The sequence below is a fragment of the Vulpes lagopus genome, chromosome 6, assembly GCF_018345385.1.
Source record: "Vulpes lagopus strain Blue_001 chromosome 6, ASM1834538v1, whole genome shotgun sequence".
NCBI classification, from domain to species: domain Eukaryota; kingdom Metazoa; phylum Chordata; class Mammalia; order Carnivora; family Canidae; genus Vulpes; species Vulpes lagopus.
In genome coordinates, this window is record NC_054829.1 from 26206681 (window position 1) to 26227428 (window position 20748).

The 20748-nt window shown below is 40.3% G+C and overlaps 1 protein-coding gene across 2 annotated transcripts in view; it reads left to right on the plus strand.

Annotated features, from left to right (window-relative positions):
* ENTPD5 (ectonucleoside triphosphate diphosphohydrolase 5 (inactive)) overlaps positions 1-19425 on the plus strand; it is a 28250-nt gene extending 8825 nt beyond the window's left edge. The window contains exons 6-15 of one of the 2 annotated variants that reach the window (XM_041758625.1): positions 2640-2715; positions 2992-3027; positions 3357-3445; positions 3754-3833; positions 4691-4752; positions 6144-6245; positions 6921-7061; positions 7815-7871; positions 11866-11981; positions 15856-19425. In XM_041758625.1, coding sequence (XP_041614559.1) covers positions 2640-2715; positions 2992-3027; positions 3357-3445; positions 3754-3833; positions 4691-4752; positions 6144-6245; positions 6921-7061; positions 7815-7871; positions 11866-11981; positions 15856-15942 — 846 coding nt within the window. In that variant the 3' untranslated portion in view covers positions 15943-19425. The remainder of the gene's footprint in view (positions 1-2639; positions 2716-2991; positions 3028-3356; positions 3446-3753; positions 3834-4690; positions 4753-6143; positions 6246-6920; positions 7062-7814; positions 7872-11865; positions 11982-15855) is intronic. The other variant, XM_041758626.1, reaches the window with a different exon arrangement.
* Positions 19426-20748: the final 1323 nt, after the last annotated feature.

Here is a 20748-nt window from a genome sequence, read left to right on the forward strand (position 1 = left end):
ATTTGATCAGAGACTTGAGAGGAATAAAGAAACAAGCTATACAAGACATTTGTAGGAAGACTATTTCAGGCTAAAGAAATAACAAGTGCAAAGGCCTAAAGCAGGAAATGTGCTTGGTATGTTCAAGAACAGCATCCCAGGAGGTCAGAGTGGCTGGAGGGGAGTGAGTGATGGAAGGGAAGTAGGAGATGAGGTCAGAGAGATGTGCGGGGTTTATCATGATGACCCTTTAAGGCACATGTAAGGACTTTGGCTTTTTCTCTAAGAAGGAAGTCACTGGAGGGTCTTGAGCTAAGAGGCAGGATCTGATATCTGTTTTAAAAGCACCACTCTAGGTATCCCTGGGTGGTGCAACGGTTTAGCACCTACCTTTGGCCCAGGGCACGATCCTGGAGACCCGGGATCAAATCCCATGTCGGGCTCCTGGTGCATTGAGCCTGCTTCTCCCTCTGCCTATGTCTCTGCCTCTCTCTGTGTGTGTGTGTGTGTGTGTGACTATCATTAATAAAAAAAAAAAAAAAACTTTAAAAAAATAAGATAAAAAATAAAAGCACCACTCTAGAGGTGTCTGGATGGCTCAGTTGGTTAGGTGTCCAACTCTTTTTTTTTTTTTTTTTAAGATTTTATTTTTATTTATTTATTCATGAGAGACAGAGAGAGAGAGGCAGAGACACAGGCAGAGGGAGAAGCAGGCTCCATGCAGGGAGCCTGACGTAGGACTTGACCCCCGGTCTCCAGGATCACACCCTGGGCTGAAGGCGGCACTAAACCGCTGAGCCACCTGGGCTGCCCAGGTGTCCAACTCTTGATCTCAGTTCAGGTCTTGATCTCAGGGTCATGAGTTCAAACCCTGCATTGGGCCCCATTCTGGGTGTGGAGCCTACTTAATTAATAAAAAAAAGTGGGGGGGACAGGGTGCCTGGATGGCTCAGTGGACCGGATATCCGACCTCATGGCTCAGGTCATAATCTCAAGATCATGGGATTTGAGCCAGCTTTGGGTTCTGTGCTCACTGGGGAGTCAGCTTGAGATTCTCTCTCTCTCTGCCCATCCTGCCCCAATGCATGGGCACATTCTCTCTCTAAAATAAATAACAGTCAGTCAAAGAAAGAAAGAAAGAGAGAGAGAGAGAGAGAGAGAGAGAAGAGAGAGAAAGAAGAAAAAGAAAGAAAGACAGAAAGAAAAGAAAAGAAAGAAAGAAAGAAAGAAGAAAAAGAAAAAGAAAAGCAAGCACTCTGGGTGCTGTATTAAGAATAAACTGTGAGCAGGGGAGAAGAGTGGAGAGAGAAATAGCAGAAACTGTGTTTATTCCTGTTTGCTTACCTATCTTCTGTTTAAAAGTTTATAGGGACGCCTGGGTGGCTCAGCGATTGAGTGCCTGCCTTTGGCCCAGGTGTGATCCTGGAGTCCCAGGATCAAGTCCCACATCGGGCTCCCTACATGGAGTCTGCTTCTCTCTCTGCCTATGTCTCTGTCTCTCTTTCTCTCCGTGTGTCTCATGAATAAATAAATAAAATCTTAAAAAAAAAAGTTTATTTATAGATCACTTAACTGGCTTTTCCCGGATGAAACAGGGTCCAGAGGTCATCACATGAAGCATTTCATCCTATCAGGAATGAGAACAGCCAGCAGACCAGAGTTCCTTCTATTGCTGTTTGGAAAGTGTCCCCCCACCTCATGATAATCATATAAATAAGACATAACACCCATGTCACTGACCCATATTTATGGAGAGTCATTAATGTGTGAGATGTTCATTCCTTTCTCCTAAAATAGTATAAATAAATCTAGATCTGGGGTCTCTGTGAACTCTTGAGGCCTCAGCCATGTGCCAGAATCTAACAAGGGCTAACAGCAGAGTAGCCCAGCCTATGGACATGAGCCCCCTTTACCAGCAAGGATAAAAGACCTGCAGAATTTGATGGGAGAGCAAAAGAAATATTTCTGTAGCCTCAGGAGCTGCCCAGGCTTAACTCTTCTCTATCATCCCTTTATCTTATCATCTAAGAAATGAAGTGGGGGGATCCCTGGGTGGTGCAGCCTTTGGCCCAGGGCGCGATCCTGGAGACCTGGGATCAGATCCCACGTCGGGCTCCCAGTGCATGGAGCCTGCTTCTCCCTCTGCCCATGTCTCTGCCTCTCTCTCTCTCTCTCTCTCTCTCTCTCTCTCTCTGTGTGTGTGTGTGACTATTATAAATAAATAAAAATTTTTTAAAAATTATAAAAAAAAAAAAAAAGAAATGAAGTGGGAAAGGGTCCTCCTAGCTTCCAGTGTACCCAGGCAGGATTATAAGTATTTTTAAAAAAATTACAGGATCCTGATTTGAGCTGGAAGGGGTCAAATATATGCCCTTTCCTAGATGCAGTTCACCTGTGAATTTCTGTAGTTTGTTTGAGATTGATTTTTTTTTTAGATTGATTTTAAGTCAGAGGAATCCCTGTGTTTTTTATTTTTACAAGAAACGAGTAATTACTTATATAGTTCCTTCTCTAGTTTTTTAGGGCAAAGAAATGTTCTGCTAAAATTTTATCTAGGGAAATGAAGAGTATAGTTTTCTAATAAGCCCTAATAGGATATAGCCAAAATATAGAAATGTTTATTGCCTTAGAGAATCCAGATTTTTCCCCTTTTTCTATAGGTAAGAGAAATCTTTAAGAAGTCACCTTTCCTGGTACCAAATGACAGTGTTAGCATCATGGACGGATCCTATGAAGGTAGGAGAAGTGTTGATACATGTTCTGGGGGAAGAGGACCAAAGTTAACAAAAGATTTGATTAAAGGAACTAGGAACAGGGAAGGGGGTGCTAAAGTAAAAAGAACTAAACAAGGAGAAACAAATAAGCGAGGAGGAATGGGATAAGAGAAAACGGAATGACAGGGAGAAGGAAAATGTGTATTTTAGACACAGAATTTAGAGAAAACAAAAAGAGGGTCAAGGAAGATCAGGGGAAAATGCTCTGAGATGTAATCCATTTTTCTCTCTCTTTCAGGCATATTAGCTTGGGTTACTGTGAATTTCCTGACAGGTAATACATTCTCAAGTTTATTCTAAGACATTAACTGGGTTTCATGCAGGGTCAAAGAGTAAAAATTTCTTTTTGCTTGTATTGTGCTTTTAAGGAAAAGAAAGAAAGGAAAAGCTAGGAAGTTAACATTTATAACTGTCTTCAGGGCCTCAGCTACAGTAAGAATCCTTATAGGTTAGCATTCACTTGCAGTATTTGGGGCCAGGAGCCAGTGGAATATTTATGGAACACCTGCAAAGTACAACCAAGAGCAAGAGAGAGATTGCAGACAGAGGAGTGTTGGGCTGTCCTGGAAGCAGAAGATATTCAGAGCTGGCTCTCATTCACAGGTCAGCTGCATGGCCACAGCCAGGAGACTGTGGGGACCCTCGACCTGGGGGGAGCCTCCACCCAAATCACGTTCCTACCCCAGTTTGAGGTGAGTCATTTACATGAAGGCCTGGTTAGCAACCCACTTTGCAGGCATATCGTGGTGCCAAGAGGGTAGTGCTGCATTTTCAGACAGCAGCTCCACCACACATAGGTTGAGTGGAGTCAATGACTGAATAAACTTCCTTTGCCCCCTTACTGTTCAGAGTCCCTTTGATTCCTCTAGCCTTGGGAGATTAGCTGCTTAGTCTGTCTCTTTCATCGCTGATTTTGTGGGGGAGGAACGGGGATGGTGGTAGTAAGACCTTCAAACTATTGCAGATCCTAAATAGTCTTTTTGCTTTTTCTGATTTGCAGAAAACCCTGGAACAAACCCCTAGGGGCTACCTCACTTCATTTGAGATGTTTAACAGCACTTATAAGCTCTATACACATAGGTGAGGAGAGGGGACAGGGAGGAATATTTCATGTTGTATGATTCTCCTAACTTTTCACAGCATTTTCACATCTGTTATTGTATCTGAGAAGCCTCACAAAGTCCCTGCCAACCCACAGAGGTCTGGTAACTGAAACCAGAGCCACTTACCAAAGCCCAAGGACTCAAGAGGTTTCTCCATTCTTGGCCTCAAAAGTATATAACTTAAAGAATCAGAAGTTTTCTCTAAAGAGGGGTGCCTGGGTGGCTCAGTTAGTTAGGCATTTGCCTTTGGGTGAGGTCATGATCCCAGAGTCTTGGGATGGAGCCCCAATTGAGCTTCTTGCTCAATGGGGAGTCTGCTTCTCCCTCTCCCTTGTCCCTCACCCCACTCATGCGCTTGCTTTCTCTCTCCTCTCATTTTCTCTCTCTCTCTCTCTACCCCCACCCCAAATAAATAAATAAACTTTAAAAAAAGTTTTCTCTAGAGAGAGGACACTTGGAGAATCTTCAGCCAAAGCTCTGTGCCAACTCCTTTGAGGTTGCTTTCAGATGTTCAAAATCCAACCTGGGATTTGATCACAGTGGGGCTAGGAGCTAAGATAATGAGAGCTTTTCTGGGGATGATTCCCAGGGTGGGACCCTAGGAAGTATCACTGTCTCTGGCCTTTAAATCATAGGCATGGAAAGTTCTGGATGGCCTTGATCTGAACTGTGTAGAAATGACTACTTGTCCACACAAGATGAGAAGGTCATGGAGACCAAGGTTTTCCTCCCTTCAGAGGGAGACAGAGAAACCATGCTACTTTTGGAAGAGATAGCTTTAGGCTGGAGAACTTCGGGACCAGCATGAAATTAAATCAATCCTGTATTTTACAGTTACTTGGGATTTGGATTGAAAGCTGCAAGACTAGCAACCCTGGGAGCCCTGGAAACAGAAGGTTCGTCTAGGTACCTGTGCTGGTTGGGGTATGGTGAGAGTGACACCAATACTCAGCTTACTTTTCCCCTTCCTTGACAGTGATTCTGTGGAGAAAAGGGTTATGCTGATTTAGGAAGGATGTGTTATGTAATGAACATGATAATAGCAGATTCTTTTTCTACTTTATGTTATGTTCCGTTGTTTTGGTATACACTATTAGCCATTTCTAGAATGAAGTCTATATATAGTCACACAGTCTGTGACAAGGAGGCTGCAGTGTGCAGAAATTCAAAGCTCAAAGAGTGAATTTGGCAGAAGCTTGCTCAAGCCCTTAGTTTTACATGGGAGGTTCAGGAAGCAACATCAGTACACCTGCAAGGTGAAATTACTGAGCAACTTTATTCATATCTTCAAAGATAGTAGAGCAGTTAGGAACTCAGCTTTTGGGGTCAAGCAGAACTGGGTTCAGTCCCTCTTTGTGATTTGGGGCAAGTTAGCAACCTTTCTGTGCCCCTTTGCATTTAATGTAGTTTTTTATGGTTACTGGCTCAGAGTAAACTATTAGTGTGATGATGATTGTATAGCATTTCAGAGTTTACAAAACATCTTCAAATATGATTTCATTGAAGCCTCACAACAACCAATGAGAAAAGTAGAACAGAATTTTTTCCCCTTTTTTAGGAAGGAGGGAACTTATACCATTGTAGGTTTTAGATTTCTTTGAAATGTGATGAAAGCCATGGACCCCTCTGCCAAATGCACATATGCACAAAAATTTGTGTGTAGTTTCAGAGGGTTCACCAGTCCCGCAGTGCCCATCTGTGAACCCTGAATTAAAAATTCCTGTCAGGGGATCCCTGGGTGGCTCAGCAGCTGAGCACCTGCCTTCAGCCCAGGGCCTGACCCTGGAGTCCTGGGATCGAGTCCCACATCGGGCTCCCTGCATGGAGCCTGCTTCTCCCTCTGCCTGTGTCTCTTCTTCTCTCTCTCTGTATCTCACATGAATAAATAAAATCTTTAAAAAATAATAAATAAAAATAAAAATTCCTGTCATAGGGAATTTGGCTGAGCGGTTTAGCGCCGCCTTCAGCCCAGGGCGTGATCCTGGAGACCCAGGATCGAATCCCGTGTCGGGTTCTCTGCATGGAGCCTGCTTCTCCCTCTGCCTATGTCTCTGCCTGTGTCTCTCATGAATAAATAAATAAAATCTTGAAAAAAAAAATTCCTGTCATAGGATGCAGTCATGGAACTACCTACTTTTTGGTAATTTCAACTTTACTAGCTTCTTGCTTGCATGTGTGCATGTGTCTCTCACTCTTGTGCACAGGCGCATGCGCTTGCACGCTCTCGTTCTCTCTCCCTCTCTCTCTCTCATCCTTGCCTCTTACTTTGTGGTCTGACTTCTTTCAGGGATTGATGGACACACTTTTCGAAGTGCCTGTCTACCAAGATGGTTGGAAGCAGAGTGGATCTTTGGGGGTGTGAAATACCAGTATGGTGGCAACAAAGAAGGCAAGTGATGTTTTTTTCACTGATTGAAATTACCTTTACAGTTGAAATCTGGAAAAGTTCCATGGGAAGTGTTTTCCAGAACTCAAGAGAAGCTTTTTTCTGGGACTCATTCCAAATAGGTCTGGTATGCTGCAAAGGAATAATGTGAAATGACAGTGAACAAGGCAACTGTCCCTCTGTCCTGCTCTTTCCCTGCCCAAGTGCTGTGGGGTTCCATTAGAAACCTGTTCTTAACCTGCATCTAATGCTTTAAGGGTCTCTGCCCTTAGCAAGGAGAAACTCTATCTAGAAACTGTAGATTCTGTTAATGTTTAGCTTTTTAAATTATAATAATACAACTAAGACAATAGAAGAATTCATCTTAGATATTATAAAAAGCAAAGACCGTAAAATCAAGGAAAAAACTTAATTTCTCCAGGGAAGGAAACAAATATGAGACTTCTGATTGCTTCACATAAATACCATTGACATAGGCTAGGCAGCAGATTGAGGTTGAATACAGCTATTTTTGGTGAACACAGGGAGGGAAGCTGCCTCTATGGAATTTTGCTCATCTTTGTAAGCTCTTTGTCCTGAACCTCAGCTTCTTCTTTCCTTGATCCTCCTGCTGTTTCTTTGTTGGCTCCAGCATCTTGCTTCAGAGAGCTCTCATTTTTCTCACCTTTGCCCTGGCAGGGAAGATGGGCTTTGAGCCCTGCTATGCTGAAGTGCTAAGGGTGGTCCAAGGAAAACTTCACCAGCCGGAGGAGGTCCAGAGAAGCTCTTTCTACGCTTTCTCTTACTATTATGATCGTGCTGTTGACACAGGCATGATTGGTAAGTTTACTGCAGGTATCAGCTAGGGAGGAAACTAGGAGGGAAGCTGTCCTGGGAAGGGAAAGGAGAAAAGGAGTATTTGAAATGCTTTGGCATACGTAATCACACTGCTCTTCCCCAGTGCTGACAATTGAATGACATTAGTTGCAGCAGAGGAAGAATGAATAGGATTAAGTATCCTTTGGAGCTAGAAAATGGCCTAAACAGATACACATAAAGTCTTTTTTTTTTTTACATTTTTATCGAGATATAATTGATAGAAAGTAAAATGAATATTTGAAGTGTACAATTCACTAAACTTTGACATATGTGTATACCTATTAAGCTATCACCAAAGTCAAAATAATGTCTCTTGCCCCAAAGAGTTTCTCCCTCCTACTTTATAATTTTTATTTCCTTATCACAATAGTAATGCTTTTTGTTAGTTCTGTGAATATATGTACGTGGTCTGTCATGGCCTGAGATATGAATTAATTTCCTATTTCCTATTTTCAATTTTTTTTAACAGGTCATTTTTTTTTATTGTGGTTAAATAGACATAGAATAATTATAAATAAAAAAAATAAAAAAAAAAGAATAATTATAAATAAAATAGACTACACAGATTATATTGTATGGATATGTCATGTATATTTATCCCATTCTGTAATGTTAGAAATTTTATTTCCAATTTTTCATTATTATAAGTACCACTAGGATACATTTCCTTGTTTCCTTGAAAGCTTTTTGATATTAACTACTGTTTCATTTTAGATTATGAAACAGGGGGTGTTTTAAAAGTTGAAGATTTTAAAAGAAAAGCAAGGGAAGGTAAGTGCCAATGGAAGCCTTTGAAGGGAAGTCCATGAAGCTGTGCCTGCCAACTCTAGTGACCTTAAAGTGACCCAGAGCACCACAGTCAGCAGAAAGCCTCTCAGAAGGCTGGTTTCCTAGTTTGACTAAGCATTAAAAGCATTAAGTGGCATAGAAATCCATGGGAATACAAGAGGCTTTGGGCATTATGGTGAAAATCTTTTCTTCTTTCTACATTTCTTCCTTCCTTCCTTTTTTTTTCTATCACTGAAATATAATTGACATACAATGTTGTATAAATTTCAGGTGTACAACATATAGATTGGAAAATTCTATACATTACCTGTGCTCACCATGATAAATATAGTCACTCTCTGTCTCCATGAAACATTATTACAATATTATTGACTATATTTCCTATGGTATACTTTTTATCTCTGTGACTTCCTTATTTTACAGCTGGAAGTTTATACCTCTTAATCTCCTTCACCTGTTTTTCCCATCCCCCTACCCATCTCCCTTCTGGTGACCACCAGTTGTTCTATTTAAGAGTCTGTGTTTCTCTTTGTTCATTTGTTTGCATTTGTTTGGATTCCACTACCATATAAGTGAAATCATATGGTAGTTGTCTTCCTCTGTCTGACTTAACTTCACTTAACATAATACCCTCCAGGTCCATCCTCATCATCATAAGTGACAAGATATTCTTTTTTTTATGGCTGGGTAATATTTCACTGTGTATATGTGTGTGTGTGTTTGTACACACATAAAGAAGATACGTATGAATATATATATATATATATATATATATATATATATATATATATATATATGGATCAAGCCTCATGTCAAGCTCCTTGCTCAGCAGGGAGCCTGCTTCTCCCTCTCCCTCTGCCCCCCCATTCATGCTCTCTCCTTGTCTCAAAATCTTTTTTAAAAATGTTGCAATAAATATAGGGGTGCTTAAATCTTTTTTTTTTTAAGATTTTATTTATTTATCCATGAGAGACACAGAGAGAGAGGCAGAGACATAGGCAGAGGGAGAAGCAGGCTCCCTGCAGGGAGCCTGATGTGGGACTCAATCCCCGGGATCATGCCCTGAGCCAAAGGCAGACACTCAGCCACTGAGCCACCCATGCATCCCTGCTTATATCTTTTTGAATTGGTATTTGCTTTTTTTGGGGGGGGGTGTAAATAGGCAGTAGTAGAATTACCAGATCATATAGTATTTCTAAATTTTTGAGGAACCTTCATAATTTTATCCACAGTGACTGTGGAACAATTTGCATGAGGTCTCCCTTTCTCCACATCCTCACCGACACCTGTTATTTATTTTCTTTTTGATACTAGACATTCTGATTGGTGTGAGGTGATATCTCACTTTGGTTTTGGTTTGCATTCCCCTAATGATGAGTGATGTTGAGCATCTTTTCATGTGTCTGTTGGCCACTGTATATTTTCCTTGGAAAAAGGTCTGTTCAGGTCCTTTGCCCATTTTTTTTCAAATACTTCTGTAAAGATTTATTTCCTAAAGTGAATAAAATAAGCAAATTATACTTTTTTGTACAATTCACATATTGTGCGAAATATTAAAACATTTTTTTTTAGAGAAAAGGAGAGAGGGGCAGAGGAAGAGGGAGAGAGAATCTTTTTTATTTTTATTTTTTTAAGATTTTATTTATTCATGAGAGAGGCAGAGACACAGGCAGAGGGAGAAGCAGGCTCCATGCAGGGAGCTCAACGTGGGACTCGATCCTGGGTCTCTGGGATCATGCCCTGGGCTGAAGGCAGCTGAGTCACCCAGGCTGCCTGGAAGAAAGAATCTTAACCAGGCTTCATGCCCAGTGCAGAGCCTGACACAGGGCCCAATCTCCCAACCCTGAGATCATGACCTGAACTAAAATCAAGAGTCAGATGCTTAACCACATGAGCTACCCAGGTGCCCCTAAAATATAAATGTTAAACATTTGAAAGTTATATGAAAGTATGAATAAATTAGGTTATTCTTTAGACAAGTTTCAGGATTGAGAATGCATTAAAAATGATGGTAGAAGTTGAAGGTTGACAAAAATAAAACATGTATATGGGAAAAGGTGTTATCTATGAAGTTAATGGGTGGAATAATAAAGTTGGAGACATTATTTGCAGCATATAAAATCGATAGAGGTTAATATCACTAGCATATAAAATAGTCCTGGAGGGCAGCCTGGGTGGCTCAGCAGTTTAGCGCCACCTTTAGGCAGGTTTAGCGCCTGTCTCTCGTGGATAAATAAATAAAATCTTTAAAAAAAAAAATAGTCCTGGAAATGATTAACATTTTATATATAAAACTTAATGTCTAAGTATTAAGTCATCACTAAAGAAAAATAAGTTGTATCAGTTTTCTTTTGCTTTTATTACCACTAATAAGTTCCTATAAATGTAGTGCCTTTGCCCATTGTTTTAATAAGTTTGTTTCTTTGGTGTTGAGTTGTCTAAGTTCTTTTTTTTTTTTTAATTTTATATATTTATTCATGAGAGACACAGAGGGAGAGGCAGAGACATAGGCAAAGGGAGAAGTAGGCTTCATGCAGGGAGCCTGATGTGGAACTTGATCCTGAGACCACAGGATCTTGCCCTGAGCCAAAGGCAGACACTCAACTCAGACGCTCAGACATCCCGAGTTGTCTAAGTTCTTTATATATTTTGGATATTGAGCCTTAATCAGACATACCATTTGCGAACATCTCCCATTCAGGAAGTTGCCCTTTTGTTGTATTAATGATTTCCTTTCCTGTGCAAAAGCTCTCTTTTTACATTTTTTTATTTTAATTTTTTATTTATTTATTTATTTTTAAAGATTTTATTTATTTATTCATGAGAGACACAGAGAGAGAGAGAGAGGCAGAGACACAGGCAGAGGGAGAAGCAGGCTCCATGCAGGGAGCCTGATGTGGGACTCGATCCCAGATCTCTAGGATCACACCCTGGGCTAAAGGTGGTGCTAAACTGCTGAGCCACCAGGGCTTCCCTTTTTTTTTTTTTTTTTTAATAAAGATTTTATTTATCTACTTGAAAGAGAGAGAGCACAAGAGAGGGAGTAGCAGAGGGAGAGGTGAGCAGGGAGCCCAACACAGGGCTCAAGCCGAGGAGTGTGGGATCATGACCCAAGCCGAAAGCAGACACCCAACTGACTGAGCCACCCAGGCACCCCTGTGCAAAAGCTTTATAATTTGATGTAATCCCAATAGTTTTTTTGTTTTTGTTTTCCTTGCTTGGGGAGATATATCCAGAAATATGTTGCTAAAGCTGATGTCCAAGAGATTACTGCCTGTTTTCTTTTAGGAGTTTTATAGTGTCAGGTCTCATATTTAAATATTTAATCTATTTTGAGTTTATTTTTATGTGTGATGTTCGTCCTTTTTTACCAAAATATATGGGAAATAGCCACAGAGGCTTGCTTGAGAGAGTCCATGGAAATACAAATAATCTTATCGAAGCAGCCTCAGTGGCGCAGCGGTTTAGCGCTGCCGGCAGCCAGGGGTGTGATCCTGGAGACCTGGGATCGAGTCCCACGTCGGGCTCCCAGCATGGAGCCTGCTTCTCCCTCTGCCTGTGTCTCTGCCTCTGCCTCTCTCTCTCTGTGTGTCTCAATAAATAAATAAAATCTGAAAAAAAAATAATCCTATCCATTGGCCCTACAGTAGGGCTAACTGGTATTTCCTTGTCTTCTAGACCTCAGCCTTAATATGTAAGGGACTTAGTTGAATTAGGCCCCAAAAATAGATTATGAAAATTTAGCAAATAAACTAGAATCCCAGGTACATTTGAGCAGGTGAGATGGGACATCAGAAATATGCACGAGGCTGTAGTCTTGCAGAGGCTGTCAGTGCACACAGTTCTAGTCTTCAAGACTTTCAGGCATTGACCACATGGAGAATTCTGTTTGCTTATCCTAAGTCTGCATTTAGAGAAAACCGTACCCCTGCCAGGGGCTGCAAACTTGAATTCCACTCTTCACTCTCCCTTTCAGTGTGTGATAACTTGGAAAACTTCACCTCAGGCAGTCCTTTCCTGTGCATGGATCTCAGTTACATCACAGCCCTGTTGAAGGACGGCTTTGGCTTTGCAGACAGTACTGTCTTACAGGTAAGAGAGGACTCCACAGAATTGCAAAACAGTCTACTTATCTGGGAATTAGGAAAAGGACTTGTGTGTGTAGTAATCAGAGTGGCTGCAGGTGGAATTATGAGGGGTTTTTATTAGGACTATGGATAAGGAGTGGTACAAGACACCATGAATGTGGGAAATTAGCTTGATGCAATGGTAGTAGTTTCTAAGTGTATTCTCAGGCAAGCTTTCCCAGAGGTCACAGAGCAGAAAGGCTTGCATCCTAAATTAAGATGCCAAGTCACATGGTTTATTAAAACAAGTTCAAAACTCAAGGCAAGAAGCAAAGGGAAAGAAATGAGATAGGGTGCAGGTAGGTTGGAAGTACCATACTTCTTAAATCCTGGGTTCATATATCCTGCCTCTCTCTCTGCTACTGATAGTGTGGTTATAAGGACTGGAGCTGATCAAGGGAGCACAGGGATAGAAGGTACCTGGGACCATCACCCAAATTTGCTCAATTTGGAGAGGCATAGGGGCAAGTACACTGGCCTGTAAGCATCCATTCACTCATTAGCCCATTAGATGGCTTTATTTGGCAGAGAACAAAAGGATGTCACCAGTGAGTGGCTCATTCAAGTTCTCATTAGTATTGAATGCCTTGTGTATATGCAGTATGTCTTATATACTTCCTTCAACATCTTCACATGTGCCTCATGTATTTAATGTCTCTTCAATCTTGGGTCGCTCTTTGTCCTCCTATTCTGTCCATCTGTTCAGCACATGCAGGCTCCACTTTATCTGTAGTAACTTACTTACTCTAAACACATATGTTTCATCCATCCCATTTATTTTCTTCTGTACCATAATTGAATAATTGTACATTATGGTTACAAAGATGATTAAGATAAAATATTGTCCTCATGTAGCATATAGTCTATTAGAGGAGATGTGACTAAAATATAAGGATGGCACAGGCAGCTTTGAACTTTGGGGTCACATAGGTAGACTCTTCTTTATTTTTGAAGTGCCCTTGCTTGTGCTACTTCTCCCTCCCGTTTCCTCAGTTCCAGATGAGTTTACATTGCCCCATTTCTTGTGTTATACAGATTTCATAAACTCATAAAATTTGTACTAAGTTATTTGGATTTAGTGTGTTTTGTCTGACAAGAATATCAGCATTTAAGGTGCTTAACAAAGAATTACTTGCCAATAGAGTCAGTATCACATAGTATCTAAAACATGGCTTCACTGTCAATCAAATCTGGGTTCACATCCTGATTCTGCAAGCTTACTAGCTCTGTAACCGTAAATGATTTACGTACCTTCTAACTTTTAGGTTTCTCATTCAAATTTAGGATCCTTAGAGTACCTATTTCATAGGGCTGTTAGAAAATTGAGATAATGTATGTAAAGCACAATGCCTAGCACAGAGTAAGTTATTAATATTGGTATTAGTAGTGTAGGCATTTCACACCAATTGGGGATAGATTTGTGGTAAGAAAAGTCATCCTAAGTCTAATACATATAAAGTTAACTTCCTCTACTTAAGGATCAACAATAACCAAGTCATTTAAGGACAATTTTCTGCCATTTCTAGTGCTGGCATCCTTTTAGTCTTTATTATTTCAGTGGTAGCAGAAATAAATTCCCTGTCTCAGAGGTCACTTCACTTCAACATCTATACCCTTGGGCTATCAGCCCCCTCCTGAGGGCAGAGGAGCATTTGGGGTAGGGGAGGCAATTTGATTCAGGTGTCACAGGCTAAATCTCAAGATGACGATTCATGTTCTTCCCAGTTTTTGGCACAGTGACTAGTGTATATTTCATCAGATCAAACAGAAGTATTGAATCATAAGAAATTGGTCCTAGAGGGGCGCCTTGGTGGCTCAGTGGTTGAGCATCAGCCTTTGGCTCAGGGCATAATCCCAGGGACCTGAGATGGAGTTCTCTATCAGGCTCCTGCAGGGAGCCTACTTCTCCCTCTGCCTATGTCTCTGCCTCTCTCTCTGTGTCTCTCGTAAATAAATAAATAAAATCTTAAAAAAGAAAGAAAAGAAATTAGTCCTAGAAAGATAGACTAAATCCAGTCCACTGCTTTCAAAACATTTTTGTGTGTGGTGTTATCAGTGGTAGGCATCATTGTTCAACAAAAGCTTACACAGAATGCCAGTAAAACTGATCAAAATGGAGCTATCAGGCTGAGGCAGAGGAAGGGGGCTTGGAACTCCTTCAGTATTTGGCCTCCCTTTCTCCTTTGAAGCACTTCCAAGAACTCTTAAAAAAAATTTTTTTTTTAAGATTTTCTTTATTTGAGATAGAGCACGACCTGGGGTTGGGGAGGAAGGGGCAGAGGGAGAGAGAGAAGCAGGCTCCCTGCTGAGCAGAGATCCTGATGCTAGACTCTATCCCAGGACTCTGGGATCATGACCCGAGCCAAAGGGTAATGCTCAACTGACTGAGCTACCCAGGTGCCGTGAAGTCCTAAAATTCTAAGGAAAACAGTTTGACAAATACTAATATAATCCTCTTGTTATGTAATGGAGGAAATCAGGTCTAAACATTTGCCCAAAGTCACTGAACTAATTGAAGCACAACCCGGCTAGAATGCCTTAAATGCCTTGATTGGGTTATTAGTGCTTAAGAAGTTTCTGTTGTTTACAAAGTATGAATTGAGAAGTTTAGTATGTTTTTTCCGACTCCTAAATCTATTCCTAGCTCCTCTTGTATTTAGTTTCGGGATCAGGGAAAGAATTCAGAAGCCTCTCTGTCTAAAAGGTCCTGTCTTACAAAAGACATGAACAGAAATCTCACAGAGGAAGACATAGACATGGCTAACACGCACATAGAAAATGCTCTGCATCACTTGCCATCAGGGAAATACAAATCAAAACCACAATGAGATACCACCTCACACCAGTGAGAATAGGGAAAATAAACAAGGCAGGAAACCACAAATGTTGGAGAGGATGCAGAGAAAAGGGAACACTCTTACACTGTTGGTGGGAATGTGAACTGGTACAGCCACTCTGGAAAACTGTGTGGAGGTTTCTCAAAGAGTTAAAAATAGACCTGCCCTACGACCCAGCAATTGCACTGTTGGGGATTTACCCCAAAGATACAGATGCAATGAAATGCCGGGACACCTGCACCCCGATGTTTCTAACAGCAGTGTCCACAATAGCCAAACTGTGGAAGGAGCCTCGGTGTCCATCGAAAGATGAATGGATAAAGAAGATGTGGTCTATGTATACAATGGAATATTACTCAGCCATTAGAAATGACAAATACCCACCATTTGCTTCAACGTGGATGGAACTGGAGTGTATTATGCTGAGTGAAATGAGTCAATCGGAGAAGGACAAACATATGTTCTCATTCATTTGGGGAATATAAATAATAGTGAAAGGGAATAGAAGGGAAGGGAGAAGAAATGGATAGGAAATATCAGAAAGGGAGACAGAACATAAAGACTCTTAACTCTGGGAAACAAACTAGGAGTGGTGGAAGGGGAGGAGGGCGGGGGTGGGGTTGACTGGGTGGCGGGCACTGAGGGGGCACTTGACGGGTTACGCACTGGGTGTCATTCTGTATGTTGGCAAATTGAACACCAATAAAAAATAAATTTATTATTAAAAAAAAATAAAAAGTCCTGTCTAGAAGGTCTGGATGAGACCACTTTCTGGTCCAGAAGATTCAGAGATCAGATTGGCAAGTGTAGGGGCAATAGCCAAGGCAGAAGGGAAGCTGTTACAGAGGAGGGTAGTGGGAAGCCTCCAAAGACTGGCCACTCCAAATTTCACCTTGGTTTGGCCATGTGGATGATCTTTGTAAATACTCTCTGCCTTGTGTCATGTTTGCTAGAGTTGAAAATTGATGAAAATGTGAGCCTTTTTTTTTTCCTCCTCAACAGCTCTCAAAGAAAGTGAACAACATAGAGACAGGCTGGGCCTTGGGGGCCACCTTTCACCTTTTGCAGTCTCTGGGCATCTCCCACTGAGACCAACCCCCCTTCTTCTAAGGACTTCATTTGCCAACAAGCTTTTTAAAAGTAAAAGAAGAAAGGACTCAGAAATGTTCTGAGCTAGTCTGAGGATAGCCTGGACTGAAGCCCAACAGCTGGATTCATCAGGTAGAAGGGGCTTTTGGACACAGGTCTTGTCCTTGCATCTAGAAATTTGGGTCAAATTAATTTTATACATCTAATGTGAACTGTTGATCTAACCACTCAGCTTGCACAGCTGGCACCAGAGTCTAAATCTTTGAGATTCTTTGTGTGTCACAGAGCCAAAATGAATAGCTTTGAAACTTGGAGAATCCAAGGACTAGTCCCTGGGAACCAAAGAAAAATCTCATTTCAGCCCTTTGAGTGCCTCATTCCTTTGAACATACTAATTTTCCTCTTACGTGTGAAACTAAGCCCACTGATTGCTATCCCATGACCTGTCAACACCAGTATTTTTCTCCTCCCTAAACATTGCCATGTCCCGCCCTTATTTCCACTCACCACCCTAAAAAAAAAAAAAGAAAGAAAGAAATATCTGGCTTTGCTTTTCATGTGTAACTCAAGGGAGAGAAAAAGGTAACATATCTGAAATTATGTGATCCTGCTTTGTGCCAGTTCTAGTCAGCCAGCTGCAAACCATCCTAAATCTTGGCAGGTTGGAGAGCAGCTCCTAACTGTGCAGACCCCAGCATAAATAAGGAAGACATCCAGTTTCTAGGGACAGGATTTGGGGGGGGGGGGTGACTCCCTTGAATAACTACCTTCTTTTAATCAACTTTTAATCAGACAACCTTGAGATTAACATATCCAACTTTACAGGAATGTGTGTATTCAGTGCTAGTACCTCCTCCAGGCTAATGTGTTTATAGTAATTTCTTATCCTAAACATGTTTTCTTTGTATTTCTAAGAAATACATCTACCCTGGCATCTAGATTTTGGTCAGAGCTCCTTTCAGTTTTTTATTTTCTCCATTTATAGCAGTATCTCTTCCTGTCCTGGCCCTGATCATTTTAACTAATTTCCTCTAAATCATTTGCCTAGTACCACAGTTTCTGATATCCTTCTTGGGTGGTACCTAACATTCGATTTGGTTGGCCATCTTGGCCCACATAGGTACTATGGATTCTCTTTTTGAGTTTGAGCGCACAGAGCTCTTGATTTTGTGAATTGTTTCCCTTAAAATTCATTATCTTGTATTTTTTTTTTTACGTGACTATTATTCGCTGCTTGTCTATCCACTCAAGTGCTCTTGGACTTGAAAGATCTTTCTGTAATCTGGCTCTTTTGCCTTGGCCCATTGCCTCCGGCTACTTTCCAACAGAGAGTTTATATCTCCCCAAACTTGTAGCCTTCACAGAAGACTCTTTCAGCTCCTTCAAAAAAGATGTTAATATCCCTGGCTCTTACATCAGCTCTTGGGGAGCTTTATTTCTTAGTCATTCCATTGAGTCAATAATATTTGACATGTGGTATGTACAAGTAACTAGGCAAATTTCCATATCCTCATCCCCCAAATTTTAGTTGTTTTTTAATACAGTGTGGAATTTCTTCAGATTCTTCTGACTTTTATTATACTTAGGCCACTTTTATACCTGTTGTCTTTCTGAAAAAATGCTACATAATGAAATAAGAATCTTTAAGATTGGAAACAGCCAAAGATGTTGGCTGTTATGCGTTTGAGTCCCATGTCAACCTTCTGCCCATCAGAGAATTCCCTTAACACGTCCAACTGGTTATCATTCAGCTTCTGTTTAGGCATGTATTCAGAGAGCTCATTCCATTTTTGGACTGCACTGATGTTAAAAAAAAAAATCCCCTTTATATTGAGCTGAAGTAAACTGTTTTCCCAGTGTCTTAGTTCTGCTCTAATCCCTCCTTCCACAGCCTTTCAGTCTTTTGATTAAACTCCCAAGTCCTTTATGGTCTCTTCTTTAACATACCATATGGCTTCTGGACCTATCTTGTCCAAAAAAGGAGAGTGTTAGAACTCTATACTCATCATATACTAAATGTTTTCCATATGATTAGGAAGAGAGACCATTTCCTCTAGTAGAAGCAAAGTTATTTTCCCAAAGGTAAGCTGTGTTCACTAGACTCATCCAGCATGATGGACCCAGAGAGGTAATTCCATGGTCTTTGCCATCACAGCTTGTCTCTGAAGCTTATCAACAGGCCAGGTGGTCTTCAGCCAATTCCTTTGGTCCTCCCAGATACCTTCAGAAAGATTGAGTAGATGCCATATAATTCCTGAAGTGTATCTACATATATTCTGGTTATCTTGATAAGAACATTTGGAGAATAAGTGTATCCATTTGGGGAGCAATTTGGAATGAGAATTTTTATTTCTTAGAAAAAACAATTTTTCTACAATATCCTTTCTGCCCTTTAGTGTACCTTTTGGGTCTCTTATTAAGGGGTCCTACAGAATCTAATATTGCTGGTTGTTTCCTTTCTGTAAATGTGTTTGTAATATTTCAAATACTAAGGACATGGCCTGTCACATAGTGGATGTTCTGTGTTTTTTACCTTCACCATCATATGATGAACATCCTGTGTAGGTTGTAGAGGTCCTTGCCTTAACATTCTTCCTGTGTGGCCTGATTTGGTTTGCATACTTCTGAAGTCCATGTTCTCCTTACCTGGGTGAGCCACCTTTCCATTTTTTGTTAAAGATGACCTTTTTCCCTATAGTGACCTTTCTGGACTCTGCCAGTACTCACACAGCTTTTCACAGTAACTGTCATATTCCATCTAGGCACATTTTTCCTGAGACTCCAGGAAGGTTCGTGACTGTCACTTTTTTAACATCTTAAAAATTTTCTGCATTTGCCTTGTAAAGCTTCCCCTGTGGTAACAAATTTCTCATTCCTTCAGGAATTATTCCAATAGCTTAGTTTGGTCCAAAAGCAGACTGTTTCTTCTCATTTCATCTTCAAATCAGACTTCTGGGCAAGATATTTTTCAGTGTACAAATCCAATGGATGAACTAATCTCCTTAAAAGAATTCTCTGGTACTATGAAGTGAGGTTTTTCAAAAACCCAAAGCAAGACACCCCTTCTCCTGCAAGTCAGCCACCAGTCTGCAAACAAACATGAACAGATTCTGCTGCTAATCGAATTTCCTTTTTGACCTGATTCCTTTTGTCAAACCTGTGCAATTAAATTATTTATTGTTTTATTACTGAACAGACAATGGTGTCCATAAGAGAAGAACCATAAATAAAATTGAAACCTGGTGCTGTGATAAGGAAATAACTAACATTAATAAGATTTCTTTTCCATAAAGTCCAGTGTGCACTTTAACAAAGGTTCAAGTAATTTATGTGTCATTTGCATTGTGTTAGGAATTTTAAAACAGCAATTCTAACAAAAATGCATGAATTGGGTATTTTTAATTTTTATCTTCATTAGAAAGCAATTGTGTAAATTTATGACCAGCATTAAAAAGAATTACATAAATCTTTTTTATTATATAAGTTTCTGGTGTACAGCTTTATAATTCAACATCTGTATACACTACAAAATGATCACCACCATGAATGTAGTCACCAATGGACCATCTCCTCCTCTAGTAACCACTAGTCTGTCTTCTATGAGGTTTATTTATTTTGTTTGTCCTTTTGTTGAGATTTCTCTATATAAGTGAAACTGACTTTTCTCCATTACATGTGTCCTTGGCTCCTTTGTGGCAGAACAATTGCCCAGATATATGTGGATTTATATCTGGGCTCTCTCAGTCTCTTCCTCTTGATCTCCGTGTCTGTTTTATATCCATACTGTACTGTTTTGATTACTGCAGCTTTGTTCTTCTTTCTCAAGATTACTATGGCTATTCGAGATCTTTTGTGGTTCTTTTTTTTTTTTTTTTAAAGATTGTATTTGTTTATTCATGAGAGACACAGAGGGAGAGAGGCAGAGACCCAGGCAGAGGGAGAAGGAAGCTCCCTGTGGGGGGCCTGACACGGGACTCAATCCCAGAGACCCTGGGATCATGACCCAAGCCCAAGGCAGACGCTCAACCAATGAGCCACCCAGGCGTCCTCTTTTGTGGTTCCACACAAATTTTAGATTTGTTCTAATTCTGTGAGGTGTATTGTTGGAATTTTAAGAACTACTTCAGTAAATCTAAAGATTGCTTCCGGTAGTGTGGAGATTTTAATTACAGTAATTCTTCCAATCCATAAGCACAGAATAGCAATTTGCTTCTTCAGTGTCTTTCATCAGTGTTTTATTTAAGTGTCCAGCTCTTTCACCTCCTTGATTAAATTTACTTGTAGGTGTTTCTTTTTGATGCAATTATAAATGGTATTTTTTTAAATGAGATTTCCTTCTTTCTGAGGTTTTATTCTTAGGGTATAGAAACATAACCAATTTCTGTGTATTTATTTTACATCCTGTAACTTTACTGAATTAGTTTTTTAGTTCTAGCAGTTTTTTGATGGCATCTTTAGGGTTTCCTATATATAATATATCATCTGCAAATAATGAGTTTTACTTCTTCCTCTCTGATTTGGCTGCCTTTTATTTCTCTTTCTTGCCTAATTTCTGTGGCTAGGACTTCTAATACTATGTTGAATAAATTAAAGGAACAAAAGAGGCAAGAATGGGCATTTTTGTTCCTGTTCTTAGATGAAAGGCTTTCAGCTTTGCACCGTTGAGTATGGTGTTAGCTATGTTTTATATGGCCTTTATTGTGTTAAGGTACAGCCCCCATTCCCTGATGTGCCCACTTTGTTGAGAATTTTCAACATAAATGGATATTGAATTTCATCAGATACTTTTTCTACATCTATTGAGAT